The sequence below is a fragment of the Cheilinus undulatus genome, linkage group 19 (assembly GCF_018320785.1).
Source record: "Cheilinus undulatus linkage group 19, ASM1832078v1, whole genome shotgun sequence".
In the NCBI taxonomy this organism is placed as follows: Eukaryota; Metazoa; Chordata; class Actinopteri; order Labriformes; family Labridae; genus Cheilinus; species Cheilinus undulatus.
In genome coordinates this window covers 22740419-22760195 of record NC_054883.1, presented here as the reverse complement: position 1 = coordinate 22760195, position 19777 = coordinate 22740419, and the positions used below count along the sequence as shown (strand labels likewise).

General features: G+C 40.7%; 1 protein-coding gene across 1 annotated transcript in view; it reads left to right on the top strand.

Moving 5' to 3' along the window:
- The first annotated feature begins 11092 nt into the window (after positions 1 to 11092).
- Positions 11093 to 19777, top strand: part of si:dkey-225n22.4 (collagen alpha-1(XXI) chain) — a 75464-nt gene continuing 66779 nt past the window's right edge. Inside the window, exons 1-8 of the mRNA XM_041814600.1 lie at positions 11093 to 11171; positions 11382 to 11518; positions 11631 to 11750; positions 14241 to 14357; positions 14506 to 14692; positions 16996 to 17161; positions 17237 to 17459; positions 19600 to 19773. Of these exons, the coding sequence (XP_041670534.1) occupies positions 11093 to 11171; positions 11382 to 11518; positions 11631 to 11750; positions 14241 to 14357; positions 14506 to 14692; positions 16996 to 17161; positions 17237 to 17459; positions 19600 to 19773 (1203 nt within the window). The remainder of the gene's footprint in view (positions 11172 to 11381; positions 11519 to 11630; positions 11751 to 14240; positions 14358 to 14505; positions 14693 to 16995; positions 17162 to 17236; positions 17460 to 19599; positions 19774 to 19777) is intronic.

Genomic DNA, 19777 nt, shown 5'->3' with positions numbered 1-19777 from the left:
AACAGTATGCTACTTTTTTGTTTCATGGATGAATTTCTCACAGTGAGGGAGAAAAACTGTTAAAAGTGACCCTCCTGGTTAATCCTGCATGCAATCTAACAATCTTTTGCAAGTTGCTTGTAGCGTTAACCAGGAAGGCCACTTTTTTCTTTAGTTTTTCTGCCTCATTGTAGACACAAGGTGAATCGGTTAACCCCTGGGGGAAAAAAATCACTTGTTTGTAAAGTGTAGGGATCGCACCTAGTGTATGTTGACATTTTCGGACAGCAGCTGCATCATACAGATTCATTTAGAGTTTGAAAGTAATAACTTACCTTCATCGTTGTTGATTCTTAACTGGTGTTCTTCACCTCCTGCCCCCCCATCTATCGTTTGTGTGTCTTCTGGATCATGCTTCAGTGGAAGCATTTAGGAGCAACAGCAACTCAGCCATGAAGCAAAAGACCATGAAAAATCAGAAAGTGGAGTCAACAACTGCCAATGCCCATGGTGCATAACAGTCACCATTGCTCTGCAGCTCCATAATTGAAGAGTTCTGAACTTTCACTAATGTAAGCACTAAAAGTGTGCCTCATAGAATGGATATTCCATTTCCAAGCAGCTGCATGCAAGCCTCACATCACCAAGTCTAATGTTAGATGGAGTGGTGTAAATAGCACTGAGACTGGTCTGTGGAGCAGTGGAAACAGTCAGATGGGTGAGTCTGGGTTTGGCAGATGCTGGGAGAGCGTTACCTGCCTGACTGCATAGAGCCAACTGTGGAGTTTAGTGGAGGAGGAATAGGGAGCTGTTTTTCAAGGTCTGAATTATGCCCATTATCTCCAGTGCAGGCCAATCTTAATGCTTCAGCATACCAAGACATGCTGGACAATGCTATGCTTCCAACTTTGTGGCAACAGTTTGGGGAAGGTCTTTTTTCTCTTCCAACATGACTGTGCTCCAGTGCACAAAGCAAGCATGAATGGGCACAAATTCCACCAAACACTCCAAAATCTTACGAAAAGCCTTCTAAGAAGAGTGGAGGCTTGTGCCCACCAGAATTTGTTAATTTAGACATTTCAGTTGGAAATGTGCACATAAGTCAGTCTCTGAATATAAATCAAAGAATTACTGTTGTCTGATAAAAACTAAAATCATACACTGACATAGATAAACAGTAAAAGCATGTTCCCACTGTGCTCATTACATCTGTCGTGTTTGTGCATGCGTACATCCACATTGGTCTATGTCATGTCCCATTTTGTGGTGAGGCCTACCACAATTTGTGAAGGCTGGCCCGACACTCCCACCACTCCCTCTGCCAGCAGGAGGGAGGACTGTCACTACCAAGTCAGGGCTTCACTCTTCACTTTCTCCTCTCAGTGGCATTCATCAGTGAAACAGAGGAAGGTAAGGCTCCGTCATCTTCTATCATCACGTAAGCTTTCTTAAAAGACTTTTATAGAGGGGTTTTCTACTTATAAATCAAGAGCAACAGCTGTCTTAGACTGAGATAAAACTTTGGGATGTAGACTAATCAGAGTGAAAGTGGTGGATGCCAAACAGAGACAATATTTATTTCTTTTTCTGACAGAATTTAAGTGATATCTGCTCTTCTGATTAGTTTGGTCTCTTGTTTTACATCATTTGTATTATATATAAGGTATTTATGCATGCATGTATCGTTGCTGTTACTCTTGCTGCTTCTTGTAAACTCGATGTTGCCGTGGCATGAGTTTGGTTTGGCCACCAGTGACCAGCCATCAGGACAATGAGAAGACAAGCTAAATATACGGTATAACTGCATACATGCACCTCTGTGATTATGGGTCAGCGAGGTCTCCTCTGCCTCAGCACATGGCACAAGTCGCCCGGTCTGTCTCTCCCTGTATACTTCTGTTATGTTGTTAGGTAAATCTGTAGCCTGAAATAACTTTGTCCTTCATCACAATTACTGTACATATATGTAGTAAACAGACTGGAAATGATGGCGACAGTATGTGGGATGATGTACAGAATAGTCTCACCATGGGGTTTCAGATGACAGCTGGAATACACTGGCTATTTTTTGCTCTAAATGGAGGTTGTTCTCTAAGCACAGATTTTCAAAGCAGACACATGACCCTTTTATGGGGGAAAAGTTAAATTCAGATGCAGTGAAACATAGGCTGACCTTTATTCAGGAAAAAATACTCTTGCTGGGGTATAAGCAGTAGCCTGTGGGGGTTGATGTTGGTTAAAAATCTAGGCAAACAATACATACTTTAACGTTTATTATCCTATGATTCAAATGTCAGAAATGGCATAAGGAAGAACTGATTAGATTTTGGGAGTGATCTGGATCACCGTCTGGATCCAGGAATTTTTTAAAGGATTCTGTACTATTGGGAGATAGTGCTAATGGCAGAGGTCTGTGCTCTCAATCATTTTTTTGTCTTGCATATTTTACCTCACACGCTCAGGACCTCAGACCTTGCTGCCAAAGATGCTTCAACTAAGTAAAAGGTCTGAATACTTCTGTCAATTTGACATTTCAGTTTCTTCATTTTAATAAATGTGCAAAATGATCTAAAATTCTGTTTTCACTTTGTTATCATGGGGTACTGAGTGTAGATTAAGGAGAGGAAAAATATTTAATGATTTTAGCATGAGGCTGCAACATAAGAACATTATTGAACACTTTCTGAATGCACTGTAAATAATGTTTTATTGATAAATTTTGTTAAATGAGGGCAGAGGACTGAAGCTGATGAAGGTGTTTTAAACTTTCCACTTTAAACATTATTTGCTTCGCTCTGTAGTTGCTGCCTTTTATTGCCTGTTGTGTCTGCTTTTAATGCATTCTGGGACTCTTTTTTCTAGCTATAAGAGACTAAGAGTAAATCCTATTTCTACCCCTCAGCCTTTATCTTAGCACTTCCCCTTGGTCTTGTGCGTTCACTTCAGGTGATGGAGTATCCAGATAGTCTTTTGAATTGAGGACTAAGGCTAAGGGCCAAGTGCTGCATAGCTTTTTCAGGACCACACTTAAACCAGGGGGTATGATGAATTTCCCACCATGCACTGCGTTCACTTGCAAAATGGCACCATGAACTATGAAGGAGGCATATAAATGTAAATATTTTTGACATTAATGATAGAAAATACAACAGTTTTCTCATATATTCAGTCTTTAGGGATGTGAGTTTACTGTGTTTTCGGTAGGTACACCTGTAAACCAGGGCTATTAATGGTTTTAATAAATGGAGATCCATGAGAGATGGTCCAGGCTTTATTGTCACCTCTGATGACACAGCTGTTTATCTGCAATGTTTGATGATGAACAGCAATCAAGTAGTGGCCCGTTTCTTAAGGAAAGGTTTTCACCCCTAACCCTAACCACTCTGCTTCTAACTGTGCCTGTCTCCTCTTCTCTTCCCTGCTGTCTGTCTGTCTCTCTCATATGGGACCTCTTTTTTAAAAGCAGACACATATTGGCTTATTAACCAACCAGAAGGGCCTACAATGTCAGTGAAGGTAAATAGACATTATTTTTTTTAACAAACCTTTGAACAGAAGGGAATGAGGAATCCTGATTTACTAGTACGACATATTTGTAATTTTACAAGTTGTTAATGAGGCTAGCTTTAGCTATGTCAGCTGTGTTAGTGTGTTTTTATGGAGGATGAGCTTTTTCTGTAAGCACACTAGTTATTCAGCTATATTAAATGTTCTGTAATTAGGTTTTGAGGGTCAGGTTAGCCACTTTTGGTATTAAAGCTTTATTGTCATTTAGACTTTTCCTTACCCACCCTACTGTAACCCTTACCCCAACCCTAACCAGAAGCATTTATGTCCTGAAAGTGGTCTGACAGCAGCGATCTGCTGCCAGATTGTCCTGAAAAGGTCAGAGATGGTCTTGGGACCAAGGTGATAAAGGTCTTTAAAAGTAATCAGAACCATCAGTCCTACAACATGCAGGGAACTGGTGCAAAGACACTTTAACAAGAGTGATATTGTGTGTTTTTGGTCTGGTTAAAAGGCTGGCAGCTAAGTTCAGGATTGTCTGGAGTCGAGTCGAGTCAGGCAGGTTAAAAAGGCTACAACAATAATAAAGACTTGAAGAAATAAAAGCATATAAGATTGTCTCTGTTGTAGTTAAAATAGATTGAATCTTATAAATATTTCTAAGATAATAAAAGCAAGGCTATGCAAGTTTTGTGTGTGCCGCTCAAGGAAAGGTGGGAAACTATACTGCACAATGAGAGGAAGATTTTCTAGATTTTCTTTCACTTCTCTCCACAGTGCTCAGTAGTGATAGCTTTGCATTCACAATGACTGTTCCTGTTTTTAAAATGTTGTGCTTCATGTCATCAATACAAACACCACATGCCCGCTCTCGCTGCATTTGTAATAAAAGCACTAGATGCCACATTTTTACAATGAGTGACTGAAATTCATGGTACAGAGAATTAAATATTCAAAAGATGCAGTGTGGACAGCAAGTGTGGGATGCTACACGATGCAACGTGATATCTAGTACTTGCCGCTGTCAGGACAAGGTGCAGAAACATGCACAAGCACAGTCAAGAAGTGCAAATGCATGGCCATTAATATTTTAAAGAAGTCAGTCCTTTAAACCAAAATTCTTGGTGGAATAACATTCATCCAGACCACGCCATGACTTTTTCTATTGGTAAAACAATGTTCTCAGCCATTTGTCCAAATGTTGTGGATTTTAATCATAAATAAGGAATATTTGTATTCCTTGCTCCCTGTTTCAGCCAAAGGCGCTGAGCAATCCCAACATATGCACACAAGGAATGTTCTGTGATACTGAAGCCAGCGGAAAGAGTTGATGTGGTCGCTCCACTGCACTTCTGGTTTTCTAAATGTAGAGTGAGGTTAGGAGGAATTCAGGTCTACTACCCACCTATCCGCACTGTGTCTGTAATGACTAACGTGCTTTAAAATGAAAGAGTGATGTATGGATGGATCTAAGGGGGGAAAACACAAGGTGTCTGTGTGAGGATGCGAGTAGAGACACTTTTAGAAGCAGTGAAACATTTGAATAATTCTCTTGAGGAGTGATGGCTCACTGCTGTTCATCTTAACCTCACAGCCTCCAGGTTAAAGTCAGAATCCACTTGCTGTTTATTCTCCCTTTTACTCTCACTACGATCGATCTGTTTACTCATTTTTACCACTTCCATACTGGGCTTATTTAAACATTTCCTTTGCCATTTTAATCATTCATTTGAAGCTGCATAGGCCCGCCTGCACTTAAAATTTCTTTTATAATATCTGATATAAATACATGGATGATGGCATGTAAAGCAAAGGAATAAGACTAAGTGTTCCTGCCTGATCTGATTATCTTCAAATTGTCTTAAAAGCAAAAAAAACAAAACAAAACAAAACAGTCTTTTTTATGATGCAAGCTAAGACAGACAGTGCAGTGTGCCACTCTCTCTATCAATTTAAATTTGTGCATGTTGTTTATAGTGTGTTCACGGTTAGAAGGTTCCTTGTTCGCTTCTAAGTCAGGGCGTTTCTGTCTCCCTGTGTATGCCTGGGCTCTCTCTGAGTACCCTGTCTTCCTCACACCACTAAAAACATGCTAATTGGTGACTCTAAATTGGCTGTAGGCTTGAGTGTGAACGTGCCTGGTTGTCTGTCCCTGTATGTTAGCTTTGTGATTGACTGGCGACCAGTCCAGGGTGTACCCCGCCTCTTGCCCAATCACAGCTGGGAGTTAATATTGTTCCTTATATTCACACTTTTCATGATAATGATGAATATTGATATTATTTTATCATTATCATTAAATGTCTTTCATCTGCTATAAGAATTGAAGAGAATAGGTGTTGCAATCATTGGAATAAGTGTGAAACTCTGGACTCTGAAGTATACACCATGCAAAGACAGACAACATGTGCTAACCTTATCAGTTTATACTTAATCTGCTCTCTTAGACTGTTGTAATAAGTACTGGAGGCTACGGTCTTATGACCTGTTAGACTTGCCATTTGTTCCCAAACATATCATTAAACAGGTGAACAGAGTTTCAGGTATGATGCACCTGCAGCCTGGAATCTGCTGCAGGAAAATTTGTGCATTAAGGAGCTGCTTGGAGTTGCACCATGTGCATAAGTTAAGACATAGCCTAGTTTGAATTAGGGTTGTCCCAATTCTGATACCAGTATCAGAAATATGTCCGATACTGCTTAAAATGTAGGTATTGGTATCAGAGAATACACAAGATTACAGTATGCACCGATATGAAAGCATTTGGTTTAACTTTATATTTTGCTTCGTTTAGCCGTGATAAATGTTGGCACTACAAAACAGAAATCAATTCTTCTTAGCTGCCAGAAAACACTGCATGCACGGGCTACTGTTTTTAGAGCAGCGAAGAAAAAGCAAAGGACCCACAGCAGCAGCAAGGAATAGTGGCTGCATAACAGTTTTCTCTGAATGTGATTGCTAAAATGCCTTCCAGACCGGCGCTGTTGTACACAACCAGAAGTGACACAGTTTATCAGAAGTTAAATAACTTGAACCATAAATCATTGCCTCTTACATGTTTTCCCTCTTGAAGCTAGCTGTTGTAAACCTGACACGTCAGATGGATTTGTCTCACACATCCATCTAGAAAACCTTCCATAGCTGGTGTATGAGGAAGTACAGAGCCTTTGAAAAAAAAAAACTTGGAGGGTAATTGGATGAACGTTCTGTCTGTCACATCTTTACGGGCCAATCAGAGCAACAAACCATGTGACGTCGTCGCTGATACCGAGGTGCGCCACTACCAAGGTATAAACTTGATAGAGAACTGCATAACGTGAACCATGGCGAATGTAGACATGTCAGTACGTGACCTTTTTGTCTTTGAAAAGAAAACAACTCAATGTTATCCTTTGTTCTTCCTTTAAAAAAGAAATTTCAAGTTCTGATGAAACTTACGCTGTAGCAGAATCCACACTAATCTCTTCCACCATAATTGTACTGGCCTCTTGTCTGCTGCACCCGAAATTACTGCCCCTTGACGCTGATTGATCCTATCACTTTCTAACCAGGCCCAAACTGTTCAGATGGGAGCATTGCAAGATGGAGTCACCAGTGAGAAAAACAGAAACAGGTGACTCCATCTGCTTTGCAAGGTTAAGCTGTTGTGCCTTCCCATTGATGCTATTGCTGCCTTTGAATACCTTGCGGCCATATTGTTTACCCTTTGTGAGGATCTGTCAGCCAATGGCAGGCTGTTCTGTAGTCACGTCTTGCTGCCTGAATAGAACATAATGGAGGGAGACAGAGAGATGCAGCCCCCTGTATAACTGTAATTTTAATATTTAGGAGTAAAACTCAGTATTCAGCAGGAAAACAACTTTAAGGTCACAGAGATGCTCTACATTGTGGTTCTATGTGTTAAGCCATGTTCTGAGTCCAATATAGGTCTAAAATAATTTGCTAGTTGGCATAGTTAGCAGTGTGAATTTCGCTGACTTAAACTATGGCTAAAATTGTGTGTCGACAGCCTTTTTTCCATGACAAAAACTAGAGTAAAACTGACAAAAAATAGTACTTTGACAACTAAAACTGACAAAACGTAAGTTTAGTTTTCGTCAAGATGACTAAAACTAGACCATAATTTAATGTAATCTCATTTTCGTCAGACATTAGAAATCCATGATATTTCTCCACTGTGGGTAAAGTTTTTGAGTTTCCATTGACTGAAACTAGACTAAAACTATGGGGGAAATGAATAATTTATAATAATAAGAATAATAAGAAATGAATAAAACTAAAAGGAATCCACAGAAACCTGTGGATTAATGTGATTAAAAATTGTAATGATTTTACAGACCTTTTTGTCAGAATGACTTCTGTTTTACGTCTGCATAAAGCAGCACTGAACAGACAAATTAGGATTACACAGCAATAGTCACACACATTATGCAGCTGCCTGCAGCCATTGTTATCCATCCATCCATCCATCTTCTGCTCATCTGGGGTTGGGTTGCGGTTGCAGCAGGCATAGCAAGTCAGCCCTGGGATCCCTCTCCCCTGCAATGTTTTCCAGTTCCTCCTGAGGGATTCTGAGGCGCTCCCTGGCCAGATGGGATATATAATCCCTCCAGCGAGTTCTGGGTCTGCCTCAGGGTCTCCTCCCAATTGGACATACCCAGAAGGCCTCCACAAGAAGGCGCCCAGGAGGCATCATGATCAGATGCCCAAACCACCTCAACTGGCTCCTTTTGACATGAAGGAGCAGTGGCTCTACTTTGAGATCTTTCTGGATGTTCAAGCTCCTCATCCTTTCTCTAAAGCTGAGCCCAGACACCTGCTTGAGAAATCTTATTTCGGCTGCTTGCACTGGCAATCTCAGTCTTTAGGTTATTATCCAGAGATCATGACCCAACCCTCATGGTGAAGGTTGGAACAGAGATTGACCGGTAAATCAAAGGCTTTGCCTTTCGGCTCAGCTCCTTCTTCACCACAACGGTACTGCACAGCGCCTGAAAAACTGCTGACGCTGCACCAATCCGCCTCAATCTCATGGTCCATTCTACCCTCACTTGTGAACAAGACCCCAAGATACTTGAACTCCTTTACTTGGGGCAAGCACTCACTCCGTTGATATCAGCTCCTCTTTTTTTGCTTGTGTTCTTATAAACAAAGCATAAAGTGCTGCTTATGATTTCCTGCACAGAAGTTGAGGGAAAATTTTGAATTTTCAGCATCATTCAGCGCTCATATGAGCACATCAATTCTTTTAAAAGCTACCCATTGTAGAGATATGATGTTATACCTCTCAGGTCCTATTAATCTCGAATAAGTAGGAGATACCAAAAATGCAAAACAATCAAAAGTTCCTCATAGACTTTCTGACAGTGTATATAGAGAGGGTCAGTTCTCGATCTTTGTTGCAGTAACTTATCTTTCAAAGACCTCACTTTCTGCAAATGAAAACCAGTAGAGACCCAAACAGTCAACATGTGTGACCCAAGTTTTTGGCCAAGTACACATTTAGCCTCGCAGGGCTTACAGTTCTCCCACTTCAAGCCAATGGCCCACTTGTTACCCATGTGTAGTTTATATGAGATGCACATGTGCACACTGATCTGGTAGCCTACAAAGAGCCTGTGATGATTCTTAGTGAACCACTTCTACATTAATTTGTAATATGCAATATTACCTCACATTAATATGAAATACTTTTTATGAATGGGACACTAAAGTTTTGTTGTTTATAACTGATTTCATTTCAGTCTTGCACATTGCAATGCTCCTTTTAGCCACTTGTTTTGAGGGGACAATTACATTGCAGCCACAAGTGTTAAGTATTTGAAGTACAACGGTTCTTTCTAAGCAAGTTAAACAATTGAGAGAGAAAGTTACATTAAAGGAGCAGGGAGGAGACTGAGAAGAAAAGATGTGGTGGCTGTTCTCTCTTCAGCTCACTGATCCTCCCCCGTCTTTCAGCCTCTGCCAGCACGCTGCAGCCTGCTCCTCCATGTTTATATTTCAGTTTTCCCATCCCTGCACAGAGCTCACGTTGTTATTTTCTTCGACCCTGCCTTGTGGTCTATGGAGCCATGTTTGCGCTGCACACTGAACACAGGGAGCTCTCCGCAGCAGACTGATGTTGCATGGCACAACATGAAGACTCACTAAAAACATTTTACAGGAAAGAAGAGGAGGGAAGAGGAACAGTGGAGAGGGAAAGAGAAATGTGATTTCACAAGGCAGTCAAACGTAATTTCAGACCGTGTAACCAGCTTCCTGTGCATGGAAACTTTGTAGAAAAGTGTCACACATGCACAAAACTCCTGAGAAATTCTCAATGGGGAACAGTCAAATTTCTCACTCTTGCTATTCCTGCCAACCCCCTTGTAAATTTCCCCCCTGTGCAATCGTTGTACAAGTAATGAAGCTGCTTTTCACGCCCATAAAAATTAGCAATATCTTTTCTGTCAAACAAATGAACAACTTGTTTGGTGTTGTTTGGTGGATTGGATGATTGAAGCCTGAAAACCAAGACATATTGGCAATTTAACAGTTTACTCATTTAGCAAACAGAAGCCACAGTAGTGTGTGGAAGAACCATACACAGCCACAACAGCCTGGCATCCCATTACATTCCCATCCCATTCTTCAACCAGCATTTGTCACAAGCTAGCCAGTGTGGTTGTGTTGGTTACTCTGGCATGAACAGGACGCCCAAGCTAATCCGACAAGTGTTCAATGGGGTTGAGGTCAGGACTGCTGGGCCATTCCATTCTCTGCACTCCCAAACTCTGGAGGTAGTCTGCAATAAATGTTGTCATCTTTGAGGACAGAGTTCAGTCACAGACTGGGGAGGTATGAGATTGCAACTGGTTGCAGAATCTCATCTCCAGCTCTCTGCATTGAGATAACCCCATGACAAGCCTTATTTTTCCTCTCCCTCCACCAAAAGATGTTACTCTATCGGTGCAGAAATCAGCATAGTGTTCACCACGTCTTCTCCACACTTTAATCCTATGGTCCAGCTGCTGTTGGCAGAATCTGGACTCATCACTGGACATAACGTTCCTCCACATGTTCAGGTTCCAGTGCATGTGTTGCACACCAGCGCAAACGGACCTGATGGAAAAGGGCAGTTATGGTAGGCCTCCTGGCAGCACTATTAGACCAGAGATTGGCTGTATGTAGTCTGTTCTGGATTGCCTGGGCAGAGAGCTGTCAGCCATATTGTCCTGCCGCTTTCACTTTCTTCCCCTGCCTTCTCCATTTTCACACCACTCTCGCCAGTTTGTTATCTGAGGAAATTACAGAAGAGTTTGAGCCAAGGCCCTATGGGGACCATGGATCCCCAAGTCTCCTGGCAAACTTAGAGTATGAAATGTATTATTGTGATAGATTATAAAAACACTGTAGGAATCATCTTTTTGGTGTGGTGGATAGCCACATATCAAATTCTTGCATTTTCTGAGAGTTATTTTCACAAGCCAAATTGGAAATTTTAGCCAGATAGGGGCTCTTAAATAATAAGGGGGTGATAGAAGTAAATATAAATTTTAATGATTAAAATCTCTTTCCATTTTCACCCAGGTTGGACAGGAGAGGAGCACCACTCTCCTATGAAGCCATGTTGCTGTGGTCAGTATGGAGTGCATTATTGCTACTGAACTCGCTGGAGGCTACAGAGGAGGACAACCTCCGAGCAGGTTAGGTCTTTTTCTAGAGCAAACAGCAACACTTACATGCAAGGAGAAATTATTTCCTTTAGTGTCGAATCAGTGAGGAGTTTACAGAGTTGAATTTAAATCCTAAGCCTTTTTATCTGTAATTTAATGGATTATTCACCTTTATATTTCAGACACACATACTCTCTTTGCTTTCTTAGTGCTTATGCAGGTGTACATTTGTGTTTGCAGGCTGCAGCACAGCTGTGAATGACCTGGTCTACATTGTTGATGGCTCATGGAGTGTTGGATCTGATGACTTTGAAACGGCCAAACAGTGGCTCATAAACATCACCAGCCAATTTGACATCAGCGCCTACTACACACAGGTAATAAAGACTACATCATACTGAATATGCTGGGCTTTATTACTGAGTTTTAGCTTTCATTATGATTATGCAGCCAGTTCCTGTTATAATTAGTGTTTGTGCCATTCTCTAGGTAGCTGTGATCCAGTACAGCGACACTCCTCGTCTGGAGATTCCTCTGGGGAAACATTTGAGTGGAACTGAGCTCATCCGAGCCATAAGGGGCATCGACTACCTGGGAGGGAACACACAGGTAAGTAAACATCCTTTTGACTTTTCTTCCTACTCTGCCTGACAGACATGCGAATGAAAAACAGTAGCAAAAACAGTCAAAATCACATTAACCACTCATACTGAATGCTATGAGGACAACTGGCCTTTCCAACTAGCTTAATATTAATCTAGTTGTTGTTTTGGAAATATGCACCCATTCTGAAGTTGAATCCTGCAACTTTAACTGAAAAAGTTAAGATGGCCAAGAAAAATCTCCGGAAATTATAGAATGCTCAAAAAACTCCTGAAAATGCCACAGGTAGGTGGATAAATTGGTAACAGGTAAAGGGGCACTCCTGAAAGGCTCAGTGGTTTAGATCAGTGATCATCAACTGGTCACATCAGGCCCCCAGATTATTAAATTCAGAAAATGTGCAAAGGAAAAAACATACCTTGGCATTTCTGGTTTTTTTTTTTTTTTTTTTTTTTTTTTTTTTTTTTTTTTTTTAATCAACGCCCTACAGCTATTAAAACAATTCCAGAAACAACTGAGATTGAAAAAATAACTTTATGTCATCCATTTTTTAATAAATCCACCAGTCAGCTGTTTCTACCAAATATAATGCATGTTAAATATGTACTTATCAGTCCATTCTTTATAAAATCCTGCCGTTTCCAGTGTCAGCTTTCAGCAGGCATTTTGAGAGTGCAGATTTCCTTTGTTTTTTTGTTTTTGTTTTTTTGTTTTTTTTTCCATCATCACTACATAGCATATTAGCATCAAATCTAGTCATGGACAACGGTATGGCAACAGAAATGTTCAGCTAAAATCAGTCGCCCCCTTGTTGCTGGCTGCAGAAATGAGGGTGACCTCACTGTCAGAGGCTTAAAATTCCATACAATCAAAAGGAAAAAAAATATGTAAACAAAAAATGTTATAAGACTCAGCAAAAGACAGACTTTAGTTTATTTGAAAGTTTGGCTAAGCAGAGGAAAATCAACCAACTGCTTAAAAAATCTAATAACTTTTATGATAGCAAACAAGTATAAAAACAAAAAAAAAAAAAATATATATATATATACCAAGAAAACATACAGGAAACAGACAGATGTTGATAAGTGTGCAACATATTGGATATAATGCAGAAGCATCACAAATGCATGACCTGTGCAATTGCATGTACGTATGTGCTTAATACAGTCTATCAAAATCCTGACAAGATCAGGTTCTTTTCTTCCAGAATGTGACAGAAGAAACAGCCCACAGAAAAGTAATTTTTCCAGTTCAGTTTTCCAAGCATCTTTACACTTGCAACTACTGTCATATTTTCTTCTTTCTACATTTTTTAGAAGTTTTGGTTCCTTCCAATATTGCAAGATTAACCAGGAACTTGTATTGTTAAAACTAAAATGTCTACTTAAATTGTTTTATGCTCAAGGAGAGTAACTGTGGAAGATAGCATTCCAGTCAATCCCCCGTGAGATTCAAAGCACTATTCTGTAACAGGATGACCTGTGCATTTCCATCAGCATGGATAGGGGTTTAATAATATACTATGTTAAGTTTTTTATAATGTTGCCTCTGGCTTCTCTAAGGAATTCTATACAGATTAGTCTCAATGCAAAGTTCAAAGGCCAGAATCTGTGATGGTGTGGGGGTGTATTAGTGCCAATGGCATGGGTAACATGCACAATTTTGAAGGCTCCATTAATGTGAGGGGTACATGCAAGTTATGGAGCAACTTATGACTTAATCCATACAATATCATTTCCTAGGATTCAAGAAAGTCACATTCTGCATGAGTTACAACAATGTGGCTTCACAATAAAAGAGTGAGGATACTAGACTGGCTACAACCTGTCACCAGTTGACGATATATGGCACAATATGAAGGACACATGGGCGGGAAAGAATTTCCCTTTCAATGCTCCAACAATCTCAAGTCCCCAGATGCTTACAGAGTGTTTTTAGAAAAAAAGGAGATGCAACACAGTGGTAATCATGCGCCTGCCCCAACTTTTTGCAGGCCTCACATTCAGAATGTGTGTATAGTTCATCATAACTTCATCACCAAACATTAGATATCTTGCCTTTGTGCTGTATTCACATCCCAACTTTTTTTGGAGTTGGGGTTTGTATATTTGTGTGACATTGCCCACTTAAAAAAATGAGATAGGGTGGTGTGCAAATAACACAGATGTGATTTACAACAAAATGTCCCATATGCTCCATAAAATGCTCACTGCTTTAAGCTTTCTGCCCAAAAACACAACACTAATAAAATAAGGCAGGCTGAGGCTAGTTATGAAGATGGAACCTACACTTAGGCAGACAGAAGGGAGCCAACATTTACCAAACACAGGTGCATGTGCAGAAATATGACCGCAGAAGCACAGACTTGGTAAATAAACAAGTGAGGCTTGGTTGCTTTGCTTCTGACACATGTTCTTGTAATAGGGATACTGCAGTCTGGTTATTCATTTTGCTGCTGTATTTACAAAGATTTCTTGTATCTGACCCTTTTTGCAGACTGGCCGGGCCATCAGATTCGCTGTAGATCACGTCTTTCCCTCCTCGCAGAGAGCCAGTCAAGTCAAGCACCGTATTGCTGTGGTGGTTACTGACGGGAAATCTCAGGATGACGTGGTAAATACCCTTATAAGCTTAAGTGATAGCTGGTTAAGCTTGTTTGGGTGGCCTGAAGCATCAAGGGGCATCAGAATAATGATTATGAGATGTAAACCTTCAAATCTTCGGAGGCTCGTTTCACCGCAGACATCCTACTTTTCTGCAGGTGGATGCCAGCGTGGAGGCAAGAGCTCAGGGCATTACATTATTTGCAGTAGGAGTGGGCAATGAGATCACCATCTCAGAGCTGATAACCATCGCCAATAAACCAGCGCCCACCTATGTCCTGTATGCTGAAGATTACACTGCCATGGAGAGAATCCGAGACTCCATGGAGCAAAAGCTCTGTGAAGGTCAGGAAACAAATTGATCTTTCTGTTTTACTCTTTTTCTCTGGCAGTTTTGAAGTTATTCTGGCTGTGTAGTTTAGTTGAGAGGGAGTAGGCGCTATGGGTTTCAAAAGAATGAAGTGATAATATTTAAAATTAGGTACACAAAAATTGACATAATAGGTTATGACTGAACTGCTAGTCAACCACAAGTTAACATGCACAGTGAGTAACTCCTTGTTTTGGGTACTTATGTAGATGCAGCGAAGAGGTCGTGATGTATTTTATGCTCCGTGATAAAGCTTAAAATAAACAAAACAAAAAAAAAGGATCCACCAACTCCTGATCCGATGATTTTATGGCTTATTTCAAAGCACAAAAAACATCATAAACAATAATCACTTTAAAATCTTAATGCCTCTTCAGGGGTCTATACATTCACTCCACAATGCTTGACAAGTTTTTCTTTTCATAGTGGCATGTCTGTTACAACTTTCAATCAATCTTTTTATCCTCCTTCAAAATAAAAGTCAATGTTTATCCATACAGGAAGCAGCAATAGCAACGTTGGTGTGAAAATAGGACCACAAATAAAGCAATAAGAAACATTACTTGAGCCGAGGTCAATCTTTTGTCCGGGCTTTTTTACCCCTGGTGGTATGCCCGGAGACTGCTGGAAATTTCCATGCCCTTGGGACATCTACAGCACAACCAGGGGCTCTTGGCAGCCCCATAGACTATAGAAAGAATTTGACAAAGCCTGTGTGACATCAGCCATCTGCTTGAAGCCAATCCGTGGTGGGCTCCATATTGAAATCGCTGTCCCAACCAAACTTTGGATCAACCTAACGGCAGACAAGAGACTGCCCACTGAGCTCCACTTCCTGTCAGCTCACCTAGCACTAAAGCTGTCCTTCTGGAGGTAGCATCTGCCTTTCAAGCTATCTGTCAATCAAATGAGACGTGCCAATCAGTGCGCAGTGAGGTTTTTCCGAGATATAATCGAAATGATTGTGGTACAAGAAAATTCGCCCCCTGTACAGTGAGAGCACATGAAGAAGTTACCTAATGAGGCATGTTTGGTTTTTGAAGCAGGCTGTAAACCAGATTATTTCTTGTGTAAAAAATGGCTTTTTAACATGTGTTCAGATGGGACTTCCAGTGTTCCTGCAGCCAGCCTCAAGTGGACATTTTAGGTATTGCAATTCTTTGACCTTCTGCATTGGCTTCATTTTTCAGGACCAGAGGTTACTGCTTGGGCAACCCTACTACCCCCTGGAAGGTACCCTAGGCTAGTGTTTCCCACACTTTCTTTACGGGTGACCCACTTTTAACAAGCCATTGCAACAAAACAATGTCGCATTCCGTATGTTAAATATGGCATGCTCAACCCCTTGGGCCTTCATATAAGCCGAGCAATAGTAACCACCCAGTAGATAGGGCCTTAGTTTGTGTTTTATTATGGTAGAGGCTGAGTGTTAGGGTGGAGCCCCCATGTGGCTAGAATGTGCAGACATAAATATCACATTAAATATTGGAGCAAAAAAAAAAAAAAAAAAAAATCTGAAAATTCATTTGACAACCTGAAAACAATGCCCCATGACCCAACCAGAGGTCCTGTACCAGGCTTCGGGAATGAGTGCCCTTGGCCATGCTTACTCCCCATGCCCACCCTTCACCCTGCCCTGAAGGTGTTTCACCATTTTTTATTTTCCCATGCCCCTGGTAACATGCAAGGACATCCAGAGCACTACTGGGGTTGTGCCAGTCTTACATCCTGCCCAGTGCTGCCCTCTCGTGGGCTTATTTGTCACTACCTGCTTTACTTCAGCCTCAAATTTGGCCCAAACATGCCTTGAAGTTCTTCACAGTACTGTATAATATTTTACTTTTAATGTGTTGACATTATGGCAACCGTGATGTACTTTTAGAAGTTTGGGTGTCAAGCTGAAAATGTTTGGGAACACCTGCTGTATCTCATTCCTGCTTTGTGCTGTTTAATTCATGATTTTCTCCGTCATCGGCTGTGCATTGTCACCCAAGCTTCTCCATCATTCGTCTTCACTGTGATCCATTAGGAGTTCATTTTCAATTGGAATGGGTGGAGTAATAGAAAATTCCACCCATGGATCCCCATTACTCCTCACATCATCTGTTATTGTTTTGATTTAGAGTTCACATCCTATGCATATCTTTAAGGAGAAATATTAAACCCTTTTGTGTTGTCCATTACAAATTACCTCACAATTAAATGTAACAGTTAGCCAAAAGAATATCAGTAAGAAATTCTGTTTTCATGGTTAACAAAGCTATTTTTTTCTCTCCAGAGTCTGTGTGCCCAACACGAATCCCTGTAGCATCCAGGGATGAAAAAGGCTTTGAGCTGATGGTGGGCATGAAGATCCAAATAAAAGCCAAGAAGATCCCTGGCTCTCTGATTTCAGAGGCAGCCTACACTCTGACGGCCACGACAGATATCACTGAAAACACAAAGTAAGTTAAAATCCATACTGGGTACATCTAAAAAAAACAAACTCATCATATTATTTAACTTCATCCTTTTTCTAGGGACATTTTCCCAGAAGGCCTCCCTCCATCATATGTGTTCGTAGCCACCGTACGTCTGAAGGGAACCTCTAGCAAGATGACCTTTGACCTGTGGAGAGTGCTGTCAAAGGAAAAGGAGATCCAGGCTGCAGTGACTCTGAGTGGAAGGGACAAAAGTGTCATCTTCACCACCACCAGTACACGAGCACAGGAGCAGAGAGTCACCTTTAAGGAAAACTTTAAGGTGGGTTTCATACTCGAGCTCCACGTTGATTTGGTCATACTTTCTCACTCGGTTACTTGGCTTTTTGGCCAGGATATGATTTCCATTTTCTGAAAATGTTCTCTTTTCTCATATGGGGGAAGAGGTGTGAGAATGCTTGACATCTCTGTTAAGGTAGGGAAATTGCATAATGTTCTCCAACATTATTTTACCTTTGCCTGTGGACACAGCTTCAAAGGCTTCATCATGCTGGCTTTTGCATCATTTTAGGTTCAGTTCAGTCGGTTTGGCCTTGGGTTGTCGCTAAAATTAAATTCTTGTGTGACTCACAGTTCACTTAAACTTTGAAAATTGCTTAACCTTGCTTCAGAACCTCAGGCAGATTGAAAAAAATGGTTGAATAAATCACACCAGGACATCACTTTCATTACTATTTTCTTAGAGTAAATGGAAGGATTTGGAATAAAGAGAGAGAGAGATGCACAATAATTCAGTAGGCAGCTAAAACTGAACCTACCTGAGTCTGTTGTATAAACAACTTAATAACTGCTTTATCATGTATGTAGTTAATATCTGAAGATCTAATTTTGCAGCCTCAGAACAGACAAAGACTCACATACCCCCAAGATCTTTCTGATGTTTCAAGATGTTTCTATTGTATCTCATGTTTTGACCTTTTTAAGTCATGATTTCCAATTTTATTTAATAATTTGACCTTTTAAGCTCATGATTTTTAAATTTTATTTCATATTGTGGCCTTGATTTCCACAAACCCATAATTTCCAATGTAGTACATATTTTGTCCTTTAAGAGTCATGATTTGACTTTCTGTGTAACATATTTGCTTTTTGAAAACATTAATCTGACTTTTTTTGCATTTGAATTTTTTCTTTTGACCTTTACAACTCATGATTTGAATTTTATTTAATGTTTTGACCTTTAAAACTCAAAATTTTTAATTAGATCTCATATTTTGATCCTTCAAATGCACAATTATGCACACTTATCAACAAGGCTACATTTCTCCCCCATGATTCATTCCTGTTGAAAATGAGGTTGACAGTTTACGGTTAAGTGTTGACCCTGTTGGCCTCTCCGGTTAGACCTAAATTCAGAATCTAGCCCCTGCTGTGATTGAGTTTGACACCCCTGATCTTTCCAGTCTAACACCCCCTCCTGTTTAATGCTGGCAGTTTAAACCCCTTGTGGTTGTAACTCACCCAGTGCCCCTTTGTAAAATTCACACAGCTGCATAAACACACAACACAAATAATATCTACATCGTGCTAAGCTTCTCAGAGATAATAAGGAAAACCTTAAACTACTTTAAAAGACCCATAGTTGATATTTAAAGAGTAATCATACCGTGCCACTGTTATTTTCCTGTCCCTGAAAGAACACACTGTGTCACTTCCAATCTTGGCTCTCCCTTTATGTTCACTGCTATGAATGAACCTGACTGAGACGACTTAGAGAGAGCCAAACAAGCAGTTATTTACCCATCATCCCCTGTTCAGTTCAATACACAGCTGAGCCTGTGAAGATGTAATGTGATGTAAACCAGGAGAAGGCTCAAAGAAAATGCTTCCTCCTCTAAACCGCCATGGAAACTAACCAGCGGAAGAGTGGCTCTTTTAATGTCAGTGTACGCTAATAACACATGGACACGCCAGGTTGTTTTTCCAAAGAGCACCCACCTCCCTCTGTCCCAGCAGACACCTCAGCTTCAGCAAGGAGCATCAGACAGGGTTGTAATTTTGCTCAATTTGTGTTTGCACATGTTTGATTTGATTTGGTTTAATGTGGCACGAGGTGGAAGGCTGTGATTTGTCATTTAGGAAGGACGGCTGTGGCTCAGTGAGACAATAGATGCTCTGTTTCTGCCTCCTAGTCAGCTTTAGTGAAGACTGTCTTGGAAAAGGAAGCAGTTCTCAGTCCTAAGACTTATTGGTCGTTACTATTTGTGTCACATTCAGGAAAGCCACACTTTTGGCTGTGCTGACTGATTAGCACAAGTGAGCGTGCAGAAATACAGCGCTGATCGAAGGAGTTTTGATAAATCCTTTAACATCGAACTTTGCTCTTGGCATGAAACTGGAACAACATTTGAGATAACATTTGAGATAACATTTGAGATAACCATATTTGTGCCTTCTCTCAGTCTCTTTATGATGGGAAGTGGCATCAGCTCAAAATTCTGGTGAAGCCAACCAAGGTTACCAGCTTCCTTGATGATGAACCACTCCAAGAGGTAAAACTGGATCCTGTGGAGCCAATTTACATTAATGGAATTACACAGGTGGCCAAGAGGAGAGGAGCAGACTTCACTGTGCCGGTGA